Source organism: Dermacentor albipictus, chromosome 10, assembly GCF_038994185.2.
Source record: "Dermacentor albipictus isolate Rhodes 1998 colony chromosome 10, USDA_Dalb.pri_finalv2, whole genome shotgun sequence".
NCBI classification, from domain to species: Eukaryota; Metazoa; Arthropoda; class Arachnida; order Ixodida; family Ixodidae; genus Dermacentor; species Dermacentor albipictus.
The window spans coordinates 13,771,363-13,791,526 of NC_091830.1; the positions used below are offsets into that span (position 1 = coordinate 13,771,363).

A 20,164-nucleotide genomic window follows, 5' to 3' on the forward strand; every position below is an offset into this window, starting at 1 on the left:
AGCAATAAACAATGCTGGGCATACGACTGCAGCGACGCGTAAGGCGATATGTTTCTCAAACGCAGGCTGGTGATGCAGCGGATGCATTTCGTGATTGCACACACACACGTTCGTATAGACGTCTTCTATTTTTTTCTTTTTTGTCGACAAGAAACGCATACGTATACCAGACGAAATCATCTTGTTCGTCTCATACCAGCAAGCCAAACGGCGTCATCCTCGAGGTCGGGGATAGGTTGCCGCGCTCGAATTTCGTTCTCAACGCTCCCGAGCGTTCGTATATAGGTGGCGCTGCGAGCGATCGCTTTTGAAATCGGGTGACATAAATTGATTTATTCACGGGCCTTGATGCGAATGAATAAGTGTCGAGGGCGATGCGGGTGTCGCCGGCGTGAGGCTCTCCCGAGAAGTGTCAGCTTCGTATTTTTTATCGCGGTCCTTCTCCACCGCCTTTCCGTAACGGTTTTCTCCTTTATCATTTGCATTTCCCTCCATCACACTCTCTTCCGTCCTCAAACAAAACTCCGGCGAGGGTGAGACCGCGAGAAGAAAGAAAGGCGTCAGTAGGACCTCACAACGGCCCGCAACTGCTGTGTGCGCCTAACAGACGTAACACTGGGTCGCCGGTCGTCTGCCTCCCGGGGATACACGTCGTCGCCTTCTGGAACGCGTGGATAGCAGAAGACCCATTCTGAGCTCACTGCTGAGGCTCTTGATGCCACGTGACCTCCACAGTGACGAGTGAAGTCAACAGTGCCGTAGCTTTCTCATCAGCTAGGTCGTCGCGTTTGCGCACCGACCTCACGACGACGGTCTTAACCCAACCCAACCAGGATGACGGGCAGGTCTATGCCGCCTCTGCATTGGGGCAACGTTCTGTTCCACTGGATTTACGTCTGGACCTTCTTGGTCGTCGTGGTACTGCAACCGGCAAGCGCTGGCCTCTGTTCAGGTCAGTGTAATGACGGGCCAGTTCACAGATTGTAAAAAAATAAAAACGGTGGTATCGTCGAGTGTTCCGTTAAATTCCATAGAATTAAAAGAAACAATGCGAGTCTTTTTGTTGAGGAGCATAGCATGTGGAAGTGAGAAGGCGTCCCAACTGCGCGTAGTCTGCAGGTCACCATGAGGAACGACGTATGTTTTCCTGCCGCTTTCTGTTCATTCTAGGCTTCTCTAAGTTCTCGATAGTGTGTGCTCCTGCACACTTGTGAGCATGGGGAGCATTATACACTGCTGCATTCACCGGCATTTGCGCTTTCTGTTACATCCAGATCCTACACTCTAAAAACGGTCTACGCACTTTTAGACGTCTCTTTCGATCGTCTCGTGCGTGTCTTTTCTTTCCTCAGCGATGAGCGCCCACTACATCCAGGTCACGAACGGAATTCGCGTCGTCAGCGTGACATAGCATTATTGACAGGAAAGCAGCGACCGTACAAAGAAAGGAAACGCAAAACAAGACAGATGACGAATATTGTTTCGAGACAATGATACGCCTCAAAGGGTGGGAACTGTTTCTACAGCGTATTTTATGCCACCCCGCCTCTAGCTCAAGCACACACAGTATTTCCGAAGCCGCTGGCTTAGCTCTGTGTCAGCAGTGGTCAGTTATCCCCGTCAACTGCGGTGTTTCGCCCCTTTCATTCTCCTTATTCACTTATCCTGTCTATTGCCTATAGACGGTTTCTATAGGCTTGTCTACACGGGCAGTGGCCTTCGACCCTTTCGTCAACTACCACTTGGCAATTATTCTCCACTATAACAATCGAATGCCTTTGTGACGAGGCTCTTGGGACCTCCAAGATACTTCGTTATATCGGTTACTTCGCTTTAGAGATCACGCATTGTTATACCACACCCAAAAGCGCCGGGAGAGCGCATTCAGCGAAAGTAAATCCTTATTTACAATGAAATCACGAGATACGTAGCGAAAGGAGTGGCTTATAATCTACTGCACGCTTCGGCCGAACCGAATGTGCCATCTGCAGTCGACTGAGAAGTGCTGGCAGCTGCTTTGTGAAGTTTGCATCATTACGTCAACTACCAATCGATACGTACGTGCAAGAATTACAATGAATAAGCTGCGAATAGGAAAAAAATAGTGAGCAGTTGCGCAAAGAAAGTGCACGGAGAGGAATGCCCCGTCTGCAGCAGCAAGTTTCGTTCGTGTGTTTTCGCTTGCAGTTCGCACAGTTCGCTGTTGTTGGTTTGCATTGGCAGCCCCTACAACCTCGATAGGCTTAGCGACCCCACCGAGTGGGAGCATGAAGATTTTTGCGACTACAGTGTTGCTTTTTCGCGCCTACGAACAGTATTATCATTATGCTGTTTTAATTACACCATTAAACACGCGCTGATACCCCTCGTAAATTTGCTCGGTCATTCGGCCCGCCGGCCTTTTAACTTTGCTTCAGGGATGGGGAGATGACGTATGCAATGCGAAGTGCAGTGGTACCACTGCACTCCACCGATGCCTACTGACGTTCTTCGTAAAACATCTAGTCAGCCAACATCATCATCGTCATCAGCCTGGTTACGCCCACTGCAGGGCAAAGGCCTCTCCCATACTTCTCCAACTACCCCGGTCATGTACTAATTGTGGCCATGTTGTCCCTGCAAACTTCTTAATCTCATCCGCCCACCTAACTTTCTGCCGCACCCTCCTACGCTTCCCTTCTCTTGGAATCCAGTCCGTAACCCTTAATGACCATCGGTTATCTTCCTTCCTCATTACATGTCCTGCCCATGCCCATTTCTTTTTCTTGATTTCAACTAAGATATCATTAGCTCGCGTTTGTTCCCTCACTCAATCTGCTCTTTTCTTATCCCGTCAGCCAACAGGGACGCCTCAATTCGTTCGTTGTGCAGGCAGAGAATAATTGCCAGGGTACAGAGCGACGATATTTGGCAAGAGGTTGAAGGCTACTGCCCGTACAGACCAGTCTATAGAAGTTGTCTGCAGACTATAGACGCGTGCACAGATTATGCGAAATACAGGAATTCGGCAAGGACATATGCAATCCTACGTTACGCCAGTAATTTCATTGTCGTAGCTGCACAGTGAAGGGGAGGTGGGGTAAAAAATGTCGACACGACGTGAACAAACTGCCGGACGAGCGCCGACTTTAAATAGCAATTTACTACGCACACGAGTGGAAAAGCAAAACACTCATCGCCCGTACCATGCTGAATACGCCGGTTCTCGTCCGGTGTGTTACCTCTGCCTCCCTGAACCCTTTGCCCATGCATATATGCGCGCTCGCGTGCATGTTGTTACTTCTAATTTTTCACACTCGAACTTGCGTGTCAGAAGTTTCAGTTCGAAGGTAGTACTCGACCTACCTATAGACTTCACGGAGGTCCATTCGCTCGCTGCTGCTGCCGGGCTTGCTCACCCTAGCGTTTTTTTTTTTTTTTTACAGTGAGCGTTGGCGCTCCCCGAGTGCGATGTGTTTTCAAGTTTGCTTGTGCGCGCCGGCACCATGCTCGTTATTTCAGTTAGTAGGCGGATGTTTCCAAGTTTATATGGCCGATAAATCTCTTCTTAGTAGAGCAGAAAGTTGGGCTAGTTGCTTGAAATGCATACTGAAGATATATATCAAAACGTTTATTTAAAAGAAAAAAAAATGCAGAAAGCGAGTGGCTGGAGCCCCTAGTCCAGGGCCCCACTGGCTTGAGCGGTCCGCCGTGCTTGGTCGAGGAGCGCTAGTTGCATCTCCCGATCCTCGCTGGCGAGCCAAGTCTCCCACTGCTCCCTTCCGGAAAGTTTGCTGGCTATTTTCGGTGTATTAATTTTGGGTGGCCTGTTCTGGCAGTCCCACTTCGTATAGCTGTCTACGAATTATCTATCGCAACCGATGCTTTGCCCTTCCGAGCGAAATTGTGACTTCACTTCTTTTCTTTCTTTTTTTTTGCACGACAGCTTATTTGCTCTTGCCATGCGTGTACAGTCGAGCGCGAAAGTCTAGAGAACCACGGCATCAGCAATAATAATAATAATAATAATAATAATAATAATAATAATAATAATAATAATAATAATAATAATAATAATAATTTCTTCTATTAGAGCCGTGCAAAACGTGAAATTGTTCTATTGCATGACGTGTGTCAAAGAGGCGCACTAAACAGTACCACTTGATTTCCGCCTTTATGCCTAGGCTCCGAAGAAAAAAAAAAAATTTGCCACACTTCTGGTCTTTAAACTTTGGCACTCGCCTGTATGTCCGTGAGCCCCGCCAGGATAGTTTAACGACTTTTGACCATGGTCCTCATCATTTTAAACCTCTGGTGTTGGTTCAAAGATTCACCAATTGATGTGAATATCGTGGATAACATGTTCTTTGTTGTATCTGGCTACTGCCCCCCCCTCCCTGGCGCCCGCATAGCTATGTGTAACGCCTTTCTTGCCTGGGAGTCCTTTAACGCTTGTGCATGCGCTGTCATAAAACTGAATTTAAATATTTCCGAAATTATGTAATTCCCCCGTTCCTCTCATCGCAGTTGGAGAAGCCTTAATGTCGTGTGACAAAAAGTTTCTGCGGCCAAAGGTAAGCGTTAAACGTTTTGAGACGAAGATTGGGGTATAAATACCACCACTGCGTAATAACGCTAATGGCGTAGTGCAATGTGAGGGGTGCAAAAAAGGGTAAAATTTGCCTGGTTTATTAGCACACATGTATATGTATCTCTGTTATTACTTAAATAGAGCTAAATTGGGTTTAGTTAAGAGCGTCTTTATTTGCTGGTAATGATCCTGAATTCTGCACTAAAATGTAACCAGAAGTTTCCTAAATATGCCAAGTGGTATAGACACGTTCAGTGTGTAGACACATTTGTTCTTATGTCTACACCGAACCTGCTAGTTATACCTTTACATTAAGTTATTGTTACACGAATGTGCACGTCTTACATATATACATGGAACATGCTATATTGTTCATTGTATAGAATACACATCGTACAATCAGAGGCTTGCCTGCCATGGCCTCGAAACGAGACTGGCAGCATTAAAAATAAATACATATTGCACGTGCCTATTTCTTAAGCGCTTCACAATCAAACTGTTGTATTGATTTAGAACATGGTCCACTCTTAAAATTGAGAGACGCTGTAGAGAAGTATTAAGTTCATTTGTATTAGTAAATATTTCTGTAATAGAATATACAAACTAATAATAAACAAACTTGAGGCAGAAACCGTCGAAGGTGATTGTCGAGGACAGCGCGAGTTTTGTTGCGTAACCTGCGGCACGTCCTTATACTACCGTGAATTGCGACAACCTATATGGGCATATCAGCGGGCGCACAAAGTGTTAATCTCGCTGCCAACCACAATGCCGAACAACACCACCGCACATCCAGTGTGTCTTGTTGTGAGCACAGCAATCCAGTTGCAGCCTCGTAGCTATATTGCCCGTGTCCGTATAGCAGCTGCGGGTGCGACTCCGTTGCTACGGCTGTCTGTCAAACGGCAGCGCTAAAACCCCTTAAACTTCGTAAAGTAGCGACACTCTCCTCCTCCGCCTTCACTCCTCCTCGTTTCTCCTCTTTTTCACGCTCTCTCCTCGACCGTGGCGCCGCCTACACTGCTCGAGCGTAGCAACGGCGCCAACATGCGCTCCTCGCCACTCCGTAGACGCTTCTCGAGCAAATATGGCGCTGATGCACGGCGCGAGAGCCCACGTGATGCTATTAGGCCAATAGCGACACGGCGTCGGCCTCGGTCAGAGCGCGCGAGGAGGAGGCGGCATTTTTCAAAGCGTGGCAGTACTTTACGAAGAGGCTTTAGGCAGCGCTCGACTGCTGCGCCGTCTATCGATGGCGCCGCGCACTTCTCACTCCTTCCTCTGTAACTGCGCTTTCTCTCTCCTCCTTTTCCTCGCTCGTGCTGCCCTCTCCAGTTATTAAAAAAGGAATGTTCGAAAATTCAGAATGCCGAATTCTCGAGCTCAATACGAATCGAATAGCCATGCTGTTTGATTCGCATTCGATATTTCGAACATTCGCACATTTGTAGCGCGCCCTTGGCATTCGTGCGTGAGCTATAGACCCAGCCTTCGGAGTGTTAGCCAGCACCACACGTGGTCCGGGTTGGATTGTCTGTTGGTTTGTCCTTCTGTCTGAAGAGATGAGCAGGCGTAGTGCACTTCCCCGTGGCTGTTATCAGCCTGCTTCTCAATTGATTTGCATTTCGCCACTTCCAAGGGTATATATGTTTTCAAGCCAAATAATAATAATCAATCAATCAATCAATCATTTACCGAGCCCATGAATAACCATAGGGTAAGTGCTGGCACGCGTACATTAAAAACAAAAAAGCAAGGAACCGCGGGGCAGAGTAAGTAAGATTACACAATTATTAAAAAGAGGAGTGCATGAACAAAGCGCAATTTAAATAAAAACGGGAAAAGAGGAGAAAGGCCGTTCAACAGTGTCTCAAACTATGAAACAACGCAAAGCTCAGAAAAGAACAATGATAGCGAGCTACGAAACATATTAAGATCCTGAAAGTAAGCGTTATAATCTTTCAGTAGATTCCGTAGACGGTTGAGTGTTGGTGATGACAGGCAGGAACATGGAAAGGCCAATGTTCTTTGGTGATCCTGCGCGTAGTACGAAACATGATACAACTGAGGTGTTCGGGGCAGGTGAGGACACCGTAATGGGAGTGGAAAAGAGAAGGTCAGTGCGATTACGTCGGCAGCGAAGTAAGGGCAATGTCAATAATGCAACAGCGCTAAACAAGATCCAGAGCCCGTGTGAGCAGGGCGTGATGATATGTGCTTAGAAACGTTTTCTGGGCTCGGTCTATAATGTAATTGTTGGATCTAGAAATGCCTTTCTACACTACCAACGATTCGAGTTGAGGAAATAATAATAATAATTAATCATTTATTTAATATGCTCTGGAACAACGCTGATGTCTGTGGGATGGTGCACCCGCCGTGGTTGCTCAGTGGCTATGGTACATGTTAGGCTGCTGAGCACGAAGTCGTAGGATCGAATCCCGGCCATGGCGGCCGCATTTCGATGGGGGCGAAATGCGAAAACACCCGTGTACTTAGATTTAGGTGCACGTTAAAGAACCCCAGGTGGTCAAAATTTCCGGAGTCCTCCACTACGGCGTGCCTCGTAATCAGAAAGTTTTGGCACGTAAAACCCCATAATTAAACTTTTTAATTGGGGGATGGTGCATAGAAAAACAAGAACAAGGAATATGCAAAACAACTACGACTAATAGTTATGGGATAAAAAAATAAATGAAAAAACAGAAATGAATTGGATAAACAGCTACATGATGAACAACAATACAGCAATAAAACACCACTGAGAGACGCAGAACGTGTACGGAAGGAGAGAGATACTATGAGAAGTCAGAAGAGGAGCGCATATCTAGTGAAAGTGTCAAGCTCGGGCCGAAAAAAGTCGACACGTTTTGAAAGATATTAAGATAAAGGGAATGACAAGTGTAAATATTATGCATTCTGTGGAGAGACGAATGCCTGCTGAAAGAGGCAGTAATGTGAAAGAAGTCTATCTTCCTTACAGTACTCTACTGCGGAACCGGATGTGAATAGAAGCTAGTAGATTCGACATGTAATATTCCCATGAATAATAATGTCTAAAAAAAGGAAGTCGGTACGACTATGTCTGCAGCTAAGCGACGGAAGTGCGGGATGTTTATGCAGACTTGAAAAGTTGTTGCTTGAGGTCAGAAAAAGATGTTCAGATACACTAATGAACTTTTTATGCACACGCTCAATTAAAATGCTGAATTGAATTGCTTGTGCCATATCATACCGCCGAAGCATGTTCATGTGATGGGAGACAGGCGGATGTAAACAATTTGAGGAAGGGAATTGAGGTAAGGAAATCTCTTGTACAAGTCGGCAGACAGAACCGAGCGCGCAGGTATCTTGATGCTGCGCGATGTCGTTGGACAGAGAAGCTTAACCTACTCTATCAAAAAGCACGCCGAAGTCGCTTATTTCGACAACTCTCTTCAACACTGCATGATCAACCGAATAAGGGAAAACTACATTATAGTTTTAGGCGAATATGACAGAACTCTGGTTTTAGATTAATTCAGAGTGAGCCCATTTAACTGGCATCGTTCAGAGAATGAGGTCAGGTCGGACTACAGAGCGCGACAGTCCTCGATAATGTGTATCTCCTTAAATCTTTTGACGTCGTCAGCGTAAAGGAGAAATGAAGACTTCTGGATTGCTGCGGAAACATTATTGATGAAAATTGAGAAGAAAAGCGGACCTAACACAAAACCTTGGGGCACAGCACTAGATACCGTAAAGACACAAGAATTATCATTGACGCTCACGAAGCAGGGCCTTTCGAGAAACCTGTGTAGCAGAGCTACAACAACAGCTTCTACACGGACCGTTGTGGTGCACAAGCTTCTCGAGCAGCAGAGGATGATTGACTACGTCAGAGGCTTTGCTGAGGTCGCCGTACACAGCATCGCCTTGCCCCATTTGCGGGACGGGCGTGGAAACCGCCATCACAGAACTGACAAAGTTGGTGGTCTTTGAGCAGCCAGAAATGCATGCTGATTTGGAAGAAGAACATTTTTTTACACTGAACAACGCTCCACTGTATATGAACAGCCAATTCTAAAAGCTTGGAAATTGCAGAGAGTAGAGAAATCGGCCGCTATAGTTTGAGACATCCGTTTTGATGCCGGATTTATAGGGACAGAAAAAACGCGAGCGGTTTTCCAAGCGTGGGGAGAAGTATAATTATGCAAACAGTTATTAAATATTGATGTCAGTGCAGGTACAAAGATGCGGCTGTAGGCTTTGATAATGGCGGCCAGGACGCCATCTGGGCCGTAGGACAAAGTTGGCCTCAGACGCCCGAGGCATTCTCTGATGACTCTCGCCAAAGAGTACCGAAATGGAGGTTCCAGTAGGACAGTTCGGCTGGTGGACAGTTCAGTCAAATGATGGTTTATATATACACTCTTAAACAAAATGACACCCTTTGGGTCGTATCTTGCCACACAACAATAATCGTTATCTGTCATGTCCCCATTTCCTTTCTCTAACGCTGCTTAGCCCGCTACTTCCAAGTCACGAACCGCATGCGCGTTATCGGCATGACATGGCATTGTCGACTAGAAAGTAGCGAGCGCAGCGTTTTCAAGAAAGGAAATGCAAGGCAGACGACTATTATTGTAGTGTGGCATATATACACCCTTAAGGGTGTACATTTCTTTGAGAGCGTAGAGGGGAAATGTACGGCGAGAATCAGCGACTGGCTTGCACTTCTCCACAACAATAGGCAAGCAGACGAATACAATCTCCACGTTTAATGCAGTGCATACTAATGTGTCTCCAAACATCTGCCGGCTAGTCAGAGGCGCTGTTCTCTAGTGTATCAGTGCGAGACTTGTGATCTCTTACACAGGTAATTATTCATTTATTCAAAATACCATACAGGCCCGAAATGGGCGTTGGGTGATTGGAGAGTAACCACAAGTGGCGGAACTCTCCAATCCATTTGTTAGGCTCATGACGTTCAGGATTCTCTGTGGACATGCTCTTTACGCTTTAGAGCAATTCTAAGTTCCGCAGAGAACCAATGGGGAAATTTACATCGTTCGGGCTTGTACTGGGGTATGTATAGTCATAGTCATACATACCATCCACAACGATCTCGGTAAAGCGATGGACCCGTTCGTCGGTGTCGCATATACTAGTCACGAGATACCATGCAATCAACTGCAGGTTGTCAAACCTGTCAGGACGAAGAGGGGCAATGTCAGAGTGCGACCCTGTTACATTGTGTACATTTGACAGGCACAGGTCGAATACATTTCCACGACAGTTCTCAGTTAAATTGTGTTGGTGAAGCGTGTTAAAACCTAGGAAATCTAACAGCGACCTGCATCTGTTAGCTATCAAACTATTGTAGTGGGAATAGGTGTAGTTGTTCCGTTGAATACCAGGTGTGTTCATGTTACCAACAATAATATCTTGGTGGCTGGTAAATGTGTGGTCACATGTTCGGTAGATGTTATGACCTCAACAAACACGACAGGATTGAAGTTTTGTGTTACATAAACAACTCCAGTTAATAGTTTTTGACAACGCGCCAGATTTAATAATAATAATAATAATAATAATAATAATAATAATAATAATAATAATAATATATATATAGTTCTGATGTATTTCTTCACCTAGTTCTTTGGGTGACGAATATCTACGAACAGGCGTCCCGTGAATATGCCTTTTGTTGTATGCTGCCTTTCCAGGGTGATAACGAGCTGTTTATGAAGGCAATCACGGCTTGCCTGGATAAGGAGAAGTTGGACCTTAAGAAGATAAACCTGCCATGCTTCCAGCAGAAACAGGTATGACGACAATGTTCACCGATTTATTTTTTACTGACACTTGAGTCATAGGATCCTGTTATCGATAATAACACGTTTTCTTTTTGAAACGTCTAAATTTGAACAAAACAATTTCACATGCAAAGATTTCCTAGTAACTGATACACACCAACCACATAGTTTAATTATCTCGCAGACAGCAGCATAATCACTACTATTTTTATTAAATTGGTAGTCAGTCGATTGAGGAAAAGTGCCTTTCGCTAAATAACATGCAGAAAATGTTTTTAGTAGACTTGTATGTGAGATCATCATTTTGGCCGTGAACGGCCACATTGAAACTAACCTATCAAGATATGTTTTGTAATTCTTGACTTGCTTTTTGCACATCGTTGCTATTCTCTTTCCAATCTGTTATAAACTTTGTTGTATGCTGACTTCTTATGCTCTAAATCTGGGGATATGTCTGTTTAAGATAAAAGCTATATCTCTAGGTTCCGTCATGCTACGTTGTGCATATTACGTTATGAATTCACGCAAATGTCTATTTATTCCTTGATTTGCTTTCTTTTGTCCAACAATGTTTTTTTTATCCTGCTGCTCACTATTATATATATATATATATATATATATATATATATATATATATATATATATATATATATATATATATGGGCAATTACCTATTGAAGGTGCTGTTTGATGCAGCCTTTTGCAACAACTCGCATTTCTAGAAAAGGTAAACTTGATATTAGTTTGATCTGATTTGACATATAAACGTGATGCTTGTGTCCGAATATAGCGCCTGTAACTCCTATTTCGTGAACAGGTTAGACTTGTGCAGATACTCTTATACGTTACATGTACTCTCAGCACAGATGCAAACTATTCCGAAACTACTCTTGTTTGCCTGCATATGCGACACCTAGTTGACCAATTCAGACTTCTAAACCTGCCCATGTACACTTGTGAATACTCCATGCAAGAACCGACTACGGAGCGATTACACGTTGTGTTTCTTTGTAATTACGCGCAACAGGCATTCTGATCACTCATTTTCTGTTCGCGTTTCACTAGGTGGCGTCCAAACACTCACCCCCAGTGAGGAATCCCAGTAACAAAAACCGATCTTGAATGCTACGCTTTTACCGGCTCCATGCGCCGGAAGTAATTGCAGAGCCAAAAATACGTCATAGCCGCCACGTTTCGGGCATCACCTGTTTATGATGATGGTATAGTACGATCTACTGATAAGAGGGAGCTTTAGCTCGAGTGCAACTCTGGTTTCCCGACTAAAATACATGTAAAACACAGCAATGCTGTCGTAAGACGACCACTTAACCGATTAGAATTTGTTGCACTTGAGAGAAAAGGGTGATATAGCAGATGCAACAAGCACTATTTTGAGCCACCACCTCATACTTCTAGAAGAACGCGCAAAATCGGTAAATTTAAAGAAAGAAGGTTAAATCACGAAATTTACAAAGCCGTAACTCTGCTCAAAAAGATGTAATTTGATATATGGGTTGACGAGTTCCTTGAAGCTGTCATTACTATACCAGAGTTTCGTAAAAAGCCCCTATTCACAAATTAGTGGTGCATTTAAGCGTCAAATGTAAAACATCAATTTTCTGCGCTTTAGATGAACGAACAAGTGCAGTTTACGAAACTGTGACATTGTTTTATAATTTCTGAGCTACAACAAACTTGGTGTTCGAGTTTCCCGAAATATTGCAATACTGAACATTTCTTCGAAAGAAATGATGGCACAAATTGAGAAATACGCTTGCTGCAGTTGCCAGATATTAACTTCTTTATCTAAATGTAATAAACCACATTAATATTGTTGCAGCACTGCATGCCGATTTTTCCATTCCCATATTTACACGCGGTTAAGACTTTCCGAGCTAAAGCTTCCTCTTACCACCAACTCCAAGCAAATTTCTCGCCTGTAATCGTTCGCGACACCTTGCAACCATGTGCAATCGTCCCAGTGATTTTGCTACGTCAACGCACCCTGTTCTTGGCGCAGGTGGACACCCTGGTGAAGTGCAGATGTGAGGCCTACATCCAAGCTGCGGTGAGCTCCATTTGGGAAAATAAGTGAATGGAATTGAGCAATCCGTTTCGCCCACCTCGCAACTGAATTATCAATCGGTTACTTAAATGGTCGATTCGGTGACCGATTTGTCGGTCAGTCGATTGTCCGAGCGAACGCACGGTTGAGCGTCCGACCATTTGAATTATTGGTTGACCGGTTGACTGATTAGTCAAAGGCTGATTGTTTCATCGTAGACCAGACCTTCATCCGTGTGCTTCGTACACAACCCGAGGTATGGATATGAATAGGTTTCAAGCGGCCCAGCTTTCAGTCCAACTGTGTGATCGCTGCACAAAGGAATGGTTGCCCGCTTAAACCAAGCACAAGAATCCGCGCAGTAACCCTATCAATTACCTCCTCTCCTAGACACCTGTAGCGCGTCAGCCATGAAGCGCGCACTTAACCACCACATGTCCAGTTAAAGCCCCTTAAACTTCGTAAAGTAGTGAGACTCTCCTCCTCCGCCTTCACTCCTCCTCGTTTCTCTCTTTCATGCTCCCTCGTCGACCGTGGCGCCGCCTACACTGCTCGAGCGTAGCAACGGCGCCAACATGCGCTCCTCGCCACTCTGTAGATGCTTCTCGAGCAAAAATGGCGCTGATGCACGGCGCGAGGGCCCACGTGATGCTATTAGACCAATAGGGACGCGGCGTCGGCCTCGGTAAGAGCGCGCGAGGAGGAGGCGGCATTCTTCAAAGCGTGGCAGTACTTTACGAAGTTTAAGGGGCTTTACGTCCAGTTAGAGCGGCTTCATTGCCTCCCTTCGAGACTGCACGTAAAACAGAGGGCGCCTCGGTCCGCGGGTATTGGGGGGAGGGGGGGAGAGGGGGCTCAGCTCTCCCGCGCCTTCCTCTTTTCAGCCTCCACAAAGGTTTTTTTGAGCACCACCCCACTTGAAGTACACTCCCGAAGCCTTTACAGGCGGTCCTTTGGTTGCTTGCGTGCTTTGCTTTTGCTTCTTGGCTCTTGCTTGCTTTTCCTTAGTTTTTTGCAACGCTTTGCTCTGTTTGCTCATTCGCTTCTTGAACCATGCGGTCAAACGTGGGAAGCGAGCCAAAAGTTGGAAGAGAAATTAAAAGACAGGGGTAAAGGTGGAAATTCTACAACTAATATTAATGCAGACTAACTGTACAACCGTCGATTCTTTTTTGTCCAAGCTGTCTGACCATACCTGTGTTGTTACGTGATGAACTGTGGTTTTTACATTGTGATCTATTGTCGCCAAGAAGTGCATTGTCTGTATCACTGTACGTGCATATGAATAAGCTTGTTTTTAAACCAAAGTTTACAAGAGGCCTTCTCTTGTAAACGTTTATCGTTGAACCCTGTGTCAATAACGATGTACTTTTCCCTTTTGTGAACGTACCATTTCCTGCCAGCCTTCATTAGGGCCAGCAGTATGTACCAAACAAATAAATAACTTAAGTGAACATTTTGGAAGCATTGCTTCCAACATTTACATCAGCGAACGAATGCGCCTTTGCTTCTTTAAAATACCGTTCTTTCCTACCCGCCCACACACTCGAAGGCTCTAACGACAAACACCCCTCCGGGCGTGTCCGTAGACGCCTGCGCCAACGGAGAAAAGGCCGTAAATCATCGCGCCTCGACTGCATACACAGAGGACAAATCTGCCACTGTTTGTGAAGCCGCTTCGAGTTGCAGCAGTTGCCGGATCGCGCAACTAAATCGCGCCATACGCACGCGCCGGAGCACGTTTGACGGGAAGAGGAAATGAAATACGAGATTCATTCCCCCACCCTCCCCACCCCCGTCTTTCTCTCTCTGTTTTATTTCTATAGACGCCGTTGTCTGTGAAACAGCCCGCGAAAACGAACTGCCATCCGCTTCCCTTCCGAACCGTTGAACACATGGTCGAACAGTAAGCAGGTGGCGCCGCTTAGCGGTCGCTTTCCTTGATGGCTGCTTTAGGCTTAGTTTTGCCTACTTTTCAGATACTAATTGCACTACACATCCTACCGCCGAACCACTGTGCGCTGCCGCTTAATCATCGAGGCGATACGCATGCTGGCTGGTATAATAAAATCCGTCCCCCATTCTCACATTTCAGCAAAGAGTACCCAGTGCAGATTTGAAAACATCACGTTCAGTGATACGCAACATGGTATAGCTCTTGCCTCTCTCCCTCTCTCGCATTTTAAAGAACGTTGCAGGTGCGCGCAAGCAGCAGACCGTGGAGGATTCTTAAAAGTTTTCGGTGCCTCGATCATGGCTGGCTTTCTGTTAAGGGGACTGCAGTGCAATTCAAAAACACAAACAAGCGCATTTATGGGTACCACTCTTTTTCTTCCAGGGAAAGACGTCCAGCACGGATGCGAAGAAAAAGACCGTCGGCTTCAAGGTGGGCTTATAGACGCTTTGCTGCGAGCAGTTCGTGCAGTAGAAGTCAGATGGCGTAATCAGTCTTCGCGCATTCGTCCATTGGTGGCCTTATATGATGAGAAATAATGGTCGCACGGCAGCTGTGCGCAGCAATATTTGTGTGCCGTCGCCTCACGGAACAGCACGTTGCAGTTATAAAACCTGGCTGGCAAGTTAAACAAAGAGTACAGTCAACCGCAAAAGTTTACGGGACGCATGAACTGCCAAGAAGCTGAATTCTCGCAAAGCGCGGTCACACAGCCTCGAATTAAATGTTCCAGCATGTAGTAGCCTTCGCCACCTACACAGTGATTCATTAAATACGAAGTGTCATGCCTTAACAGTGCAGGCATTCACATTTGAAGAGGAAACCCCATCCCGTAAACTTTTGCTGTTGACTGTACATCATTCCGAGTAGTAGATTCGTTAAAGGTCTTACGATGGTGTGAAACTTGTTTGCGTGTGAAAGTCCTGTGCTGGGCTTTTTGGTATTCAACGTCAAATGGCGCAAGTGGGATGCTAAACCCGCAGTGGCATTTCACAAAGTCAGGTAAGGAACTTAGATCGCGTCATCGTCCATTGTCCACGTCTGAAGACACGCGGAACTTGTTGATATCCTCGCGTTCCTCGACTACACCCAGAGGGGGGGAGGGGGGGGGGGAGGAGGTTGACAGAAGACCTATGGGTTCCGGATGCCAGAGGACCTAGCTACGCCACTGGGAACACCCCCACGCAAGGCCCTCCACCACCGAAACGCATCGGGGATGTGGCGTGTTTGTCATAAAAATGTCGCGAAGTAGGAATTTGCCTGATACATATACAATGCTTTGTGTCGGCTCTAGATGTGGTCCTAGAGAAACCCTTTATTTCACCATCACCAAATCTTTCAACAAGGTCTTCATAGAGGCTTAATAGTTCACATCGTCATTTCTTGTCCATGCTCCGCTACAAAAACGTTGCCGGCGGTGAGCTTCCAACCTACGACCCTAGTGGGCTCAACACCCACGTTTGCGGGAAGTAAATATGAGCCATATGAATGTTGCCCCGGCGGCACAAACATGTAAAAGGAGTACAGTTTATATGAAGACAGGAGTGCGGATGTTCGGGCTGGCCTCCCATACCTCCCATGCCTAGCCTCCCATACATTTTACAGCGGAGCTGTAAAATAGTCACTGGCCATTTTACACTGGCCACTGGCGGCTCGAGGTACTTTGCATGTATTCGCGGGCTTCTTTAACGCTCGGAAAAAGCACTTTTAGGCTGCACGTATTGAGCAACAGAAAGCTCTATCAGGAGTTTTCCATGTCGCTCTACAATTTTCTCATTGAGACTGCTCACCTAATTATATTAGATAATTTGACTGACTAATTATCTAATAAGCGGAATGACAAAAGATAGCTTGAGTATCTCCAAGAGGCGGCAAACATTACCTTGATTCTGTCCAGTGACGTGACGATCTCATATTTTTAAACTCTGGCTAAAGTTAGCTGGGACACCCTGTATATCCTCGAAAAGTCATACAACACGTATAAAAGTTCGGTAAACATGAACAAAACACAGGGAACCATACGCAGGCACTTTTTTGCCACACAGATTGGTAGATATGTACACGTTCAACGCGAGCAAAGATAATCGAGCTCTTTTGTGGATAATGAAATTGAAGGCTTACTGACGCATGTGCCGCCAAATGTTAATGTGTCTAGCTTCTATTATCAAGTGCATCACCTCACACCTGCTTCTAGTCGTAACTGTTTCTTTAAATTTGGGTTTCCATTTGTATCTTTGGCAGTGAATGGCTAGCCGTCAGCAGTCACGTTGTTTACTTTGTCGTGGTCTCGTAGCCCATCATTTATATGCATCTACCAGCTTGGCCAATGTAGGACCGTGCACGCGCGAGAAATGCGGTATACCACACCCGCGATACTATCAATGAATTTGATTTTATGTTCCTTTTCGCATGCGGTACCTGTGATTCTTCCTGGCCTTGTTTTTCTGCACAAGCTCACCAATTTATGAGGCGCCGAAAAAGCACCGTTCATGTCACTCCCTCCAGCTTTTTCGGTGCCTAATAGTCGAGTCAGCAAGGACCCAGAGCTTGTGCCCCCATTTCACCCCCTTGTCAGACATATGCTGATGAATTCCAGATCGTCCTTTGAACTTTACCATTCGCTCATCAACACACAAATTTCGATATGGCTGGAAAAGCCGATAGGAGATGTCGTTGATATGCTGCAGCAGATACGCCATTCTCTGCAGTTTGCTATCCCTGATGGGGTCAGCCCACTCCATGTCCACGACACTCAAAGAAAGCAAATGCGAAAAACCGGGCTTCTGGGTATCTTCCTGAGAGGAATGAGGCCAGAAAGCAATTCTGAGGTATTCCAGTAATACCAGGCGAGGTGCAACTCCACAATCCCCACGTAGAGAACTACGCACTGCATCACTTCGTTGGAACCGAAAAATTTTCCATGACCCATCCTTTTCGGCGTGTGTTTGTTTCTCCAAGATATATTTGTTTCTGCAGGATAGGCATCCGCGCATATTTGTTCGTGTTTTCACAGATCAGGCTGATTAGTTCTGTGGCGAAAAAAAAAAAAAGGTTTGAAGAAATCGACGGGCCGCACAAAGCGTTCCGCGTCACTAGGGGGCGCACCGCCCACTTCGACTTCCGGGTTTCGTCTTCGAAAAAACTGCAAACGCTTTGCAGCTGCCGACGAGAAAATATTATCCGTGGGACGTTGAGAACCTGGAAATAAGTAACACAGGTGTCAGTACAAGCTCCGCCGCTCACAATTATTTCATTTGTCAATACAAGAAACGTGCGCAGCACGTACAGCCGAAGCTTACCCGCTGGACGTCCGGTCATGGCGCATCCTCGACACCGGTGCTGAAATGATGATGATGATGATGTCCTTGATGAGTTTGGCGCATACCCACTCGCGGGGATTGGCCAAGAGTCGGGCAGACTTTCCTTATGTGTTCAGAAAATGGAGGCAAAAATCTAAAATTTTGTTACGTGAATTTAGGCGGGGGAAAACCGAAACGGTTCAGTAGACTGTCACGCTACGAAGAGGAAAAAAAAAATAAACCGATGAGTCCCCGTCGTCTTCGCCCTCAATGCTGCCGATTTTACCCTCAGAGAGAGAGAGAAAACTTTTATTGTCAAGTTTTAGTGGAGCTTTCTTTCCCAGCGGTGTGGGCTAGCGCGGCGTCTGCTTTGCCGCGACGCTATCAGCCCATTCCGCCAACCGTATCTGGTCTTGCGGGTTGGAAGTTTTCGTTTTTTTCTCCCACTCGTCATGTGAGGGAGCTCGCCTAAAGAGTTCTCTCGGGGGAGGGTTCTTTTGGCATCCCCACAAGATGTGATCTTGGTCCGCAAGGGGACAGCTACAATGTTTGCAGTTTGGCGGATATTCCCCACCGGTCATTGCAACTAGCCTTTTTGGACTAAGTACAGATCTAGTCTGTACTCTCCTGAGGTTAGTGGCCTGTATAATCCGGCTCTCGGGGCGCTCGAGCCGCGAGAGACAGGTCGTCTTCGAGGAGCGTCCGCGCGCGATGACGCCATGATCCAGGCAAGCGCGCGGCAATCCGAAACTTTGCGCGGCAAAGCAGACGCCACGCTAGCCCGCACCGCTGGGAAAGAAAACTCCACTCAAACTTGACGATAAAAGTTTTCACTCTATCTCTCGCTGTCGCGGCGCGTTAAAACCACCAAAAAGCAAAAACCAACAAAACATGGCGAATCCACGTTTTATTGTTCCCGTTTTCTCACCTAGATGGCGCTAGGCACCCATAAACCACGCGCGCGGGAGAGGGAGTGACAACTTGAACTTGGAATGCGTCGATCAAATTGATCTGTTTGAATGAGGGCGGTAGCGAGAGTTAAAATACTAAGGATGGTGTTTCCTACTGGCGTCAATACATCGCCATGCAGTGGAATCACTTCTTTCATTGTTTCTCGCAATGTCGTATTCGGGCGTATTCTTCAAGTGGCTGAATAGGTGCTTTCCAAGTACGCACGCTAGACATGAAATAGCTATTACACACCGGACACTTCGCATTGAGTCCGCGTTCTCTAAACTTGACGAAATATGTTGAAATTCACTGAAGTTTCCGAATCCGTTCTGCAGCAGTTCGCTCTTTGATTCAGCAGAAGCATAAAATGTGCCGCAATTAAATTTTCAGCTGTGTGTTTCCACAACATTTGTGCGGACAACATACATAACATATTGATGTTCAAGAAGGGTAGAACAGGTTCGCGTCTCTGCGAGCACCTCCACCGTGTTGCAATAATTACGTTATAGAGCTGATACATATCATGCAAACTCATCATCACTGTGCCGAAGTACTTGTAACCTCGCATACGATTATTGGCACAACTGCCTGCAAGTAGTTACTGAGGGTAGTGAGCTGGTGAGCACAATGTGTTTTTACTCGTCGCAACTAAAAAACAATTTGCGCACGGAGTGAACGACAGCATCATAGAACTGACTTTAGGCCCACCAATTTAGATCGAACAAGGCCCAAGTATTGTTCGATAGCCATCCTGTCGATAGTCAACCAAATAAGTCCTAGTTATAGTGAGCTGTCTTGTGCATACTTTCGTTGATTAGGGTGCAGTTATGAAAAGTGTATGCATGTGTCTGCATGTTTTAAAGAGAGCGTGGAATCGTTTGGCTGTGACAACTCTCAAGACTGATTTTTTTTTCATTTCTTTACACCTTCAGAAATGCGTCGACAACGCAGTCCAAAGCAAAAGCTGAAGGCTCTCTGCTAGAAATAAAAGACTTCTAAACAACAAAAGGTGTCTTTTTTTTTCCGAGTTGCAGAACTTCTTTCCCGAAAACCAACGCCAGTTCCTGTGCCTTAGAACACTAAATACTACGGATTTGCATAAATCCCGTCATCTGCTATCATAGCAGTCTGCTACAAAACATTACCAAAGGTAACTCTGGCGTTACAGTGGTTACGAAAGTTGAGCAAGTATTTCCAGCATTAAACTTATGGGTAGTACTTGCATTAAGCCGAACTTCGTCCTTACGGCTTCGAATGGCATTGTAAATATGGAAATTGATCACTTTGAACGATACGCTGCGTTAAAAATGCAACAACCCCCCATGATTACGCAGATAAAGTTGTGCGAAGCCACAGGCACCAAGATTGGACTTATTTGTGCACCACCGATCATTCTAACAGCAGCTGAATGTTCACCGTGCCAGAGTTACCTCTAGCAAACTTGTAGAGAAATCGATTAATTTTCGCAACCATGTAGCCTGTATCCTGATATTGGCCAATAGACAGCAGGTCCGGCAATAGACAGCG

The 20,164-nt window shown here is 45.8% G+C and overlaps 1 protein-coding gene across 1 annotated transcript; it reads left to right on the top strand.

Annotated features, from left to right (window-relative positions):
- Positions 1 to 461: 461 nt before the first annotated feature.
- Positions 462 to 19,645, top strand: LOC135915842 (uncharacterized). Its single transcript, XM_065449029.1, has 6 exons — positions 462 to 952; positions 4,507 to 4,553; positions 10,279 to 10,377; positions 12,389 to 12,436; positions 14,772 to 14,819; positions 19,570 to 19,645. The coding sequence occupies exons 1-6, from the start codon at positions 835 to 837 to the stop codon at positions 19,603 to 19,605; spliced, it is 396 nt and encodes a 131-aa protein (XP_065305101.1). The 5' UTR covers positions 462 to 834; the 3' UTR covers positions 19,606 to 19,645.
- The last annotated feature ends 519 nt before the right edge of the window (positions 19,646 to 20,164 follow it).

Bases quoted from the DNA above. Each gene is read 5' to 3' on its own strand.
- LOC135915842 (XM_065449029.1), top strand. From the start codon at position 835: ATGACGGGCAGGTCTATGCCGCCTCTGCATTGGGGCAACGTTCTGTTC. The intron at 953-4,506 runs GTCAGTGTAATG...CTCTCATCGCAG, and splicing joins AAGCGCTGGCCTCTGTTCAG to TTGGAGAAGCCTTAATGTCG. The intron at 4,554-10,278 runs GTAAGCGTTAAA...CTGCCTTTCCAG, and splicing joins AAAAGTTTCTGCGGCCAAAG to GGTGATAACGAGCTGTTTAT.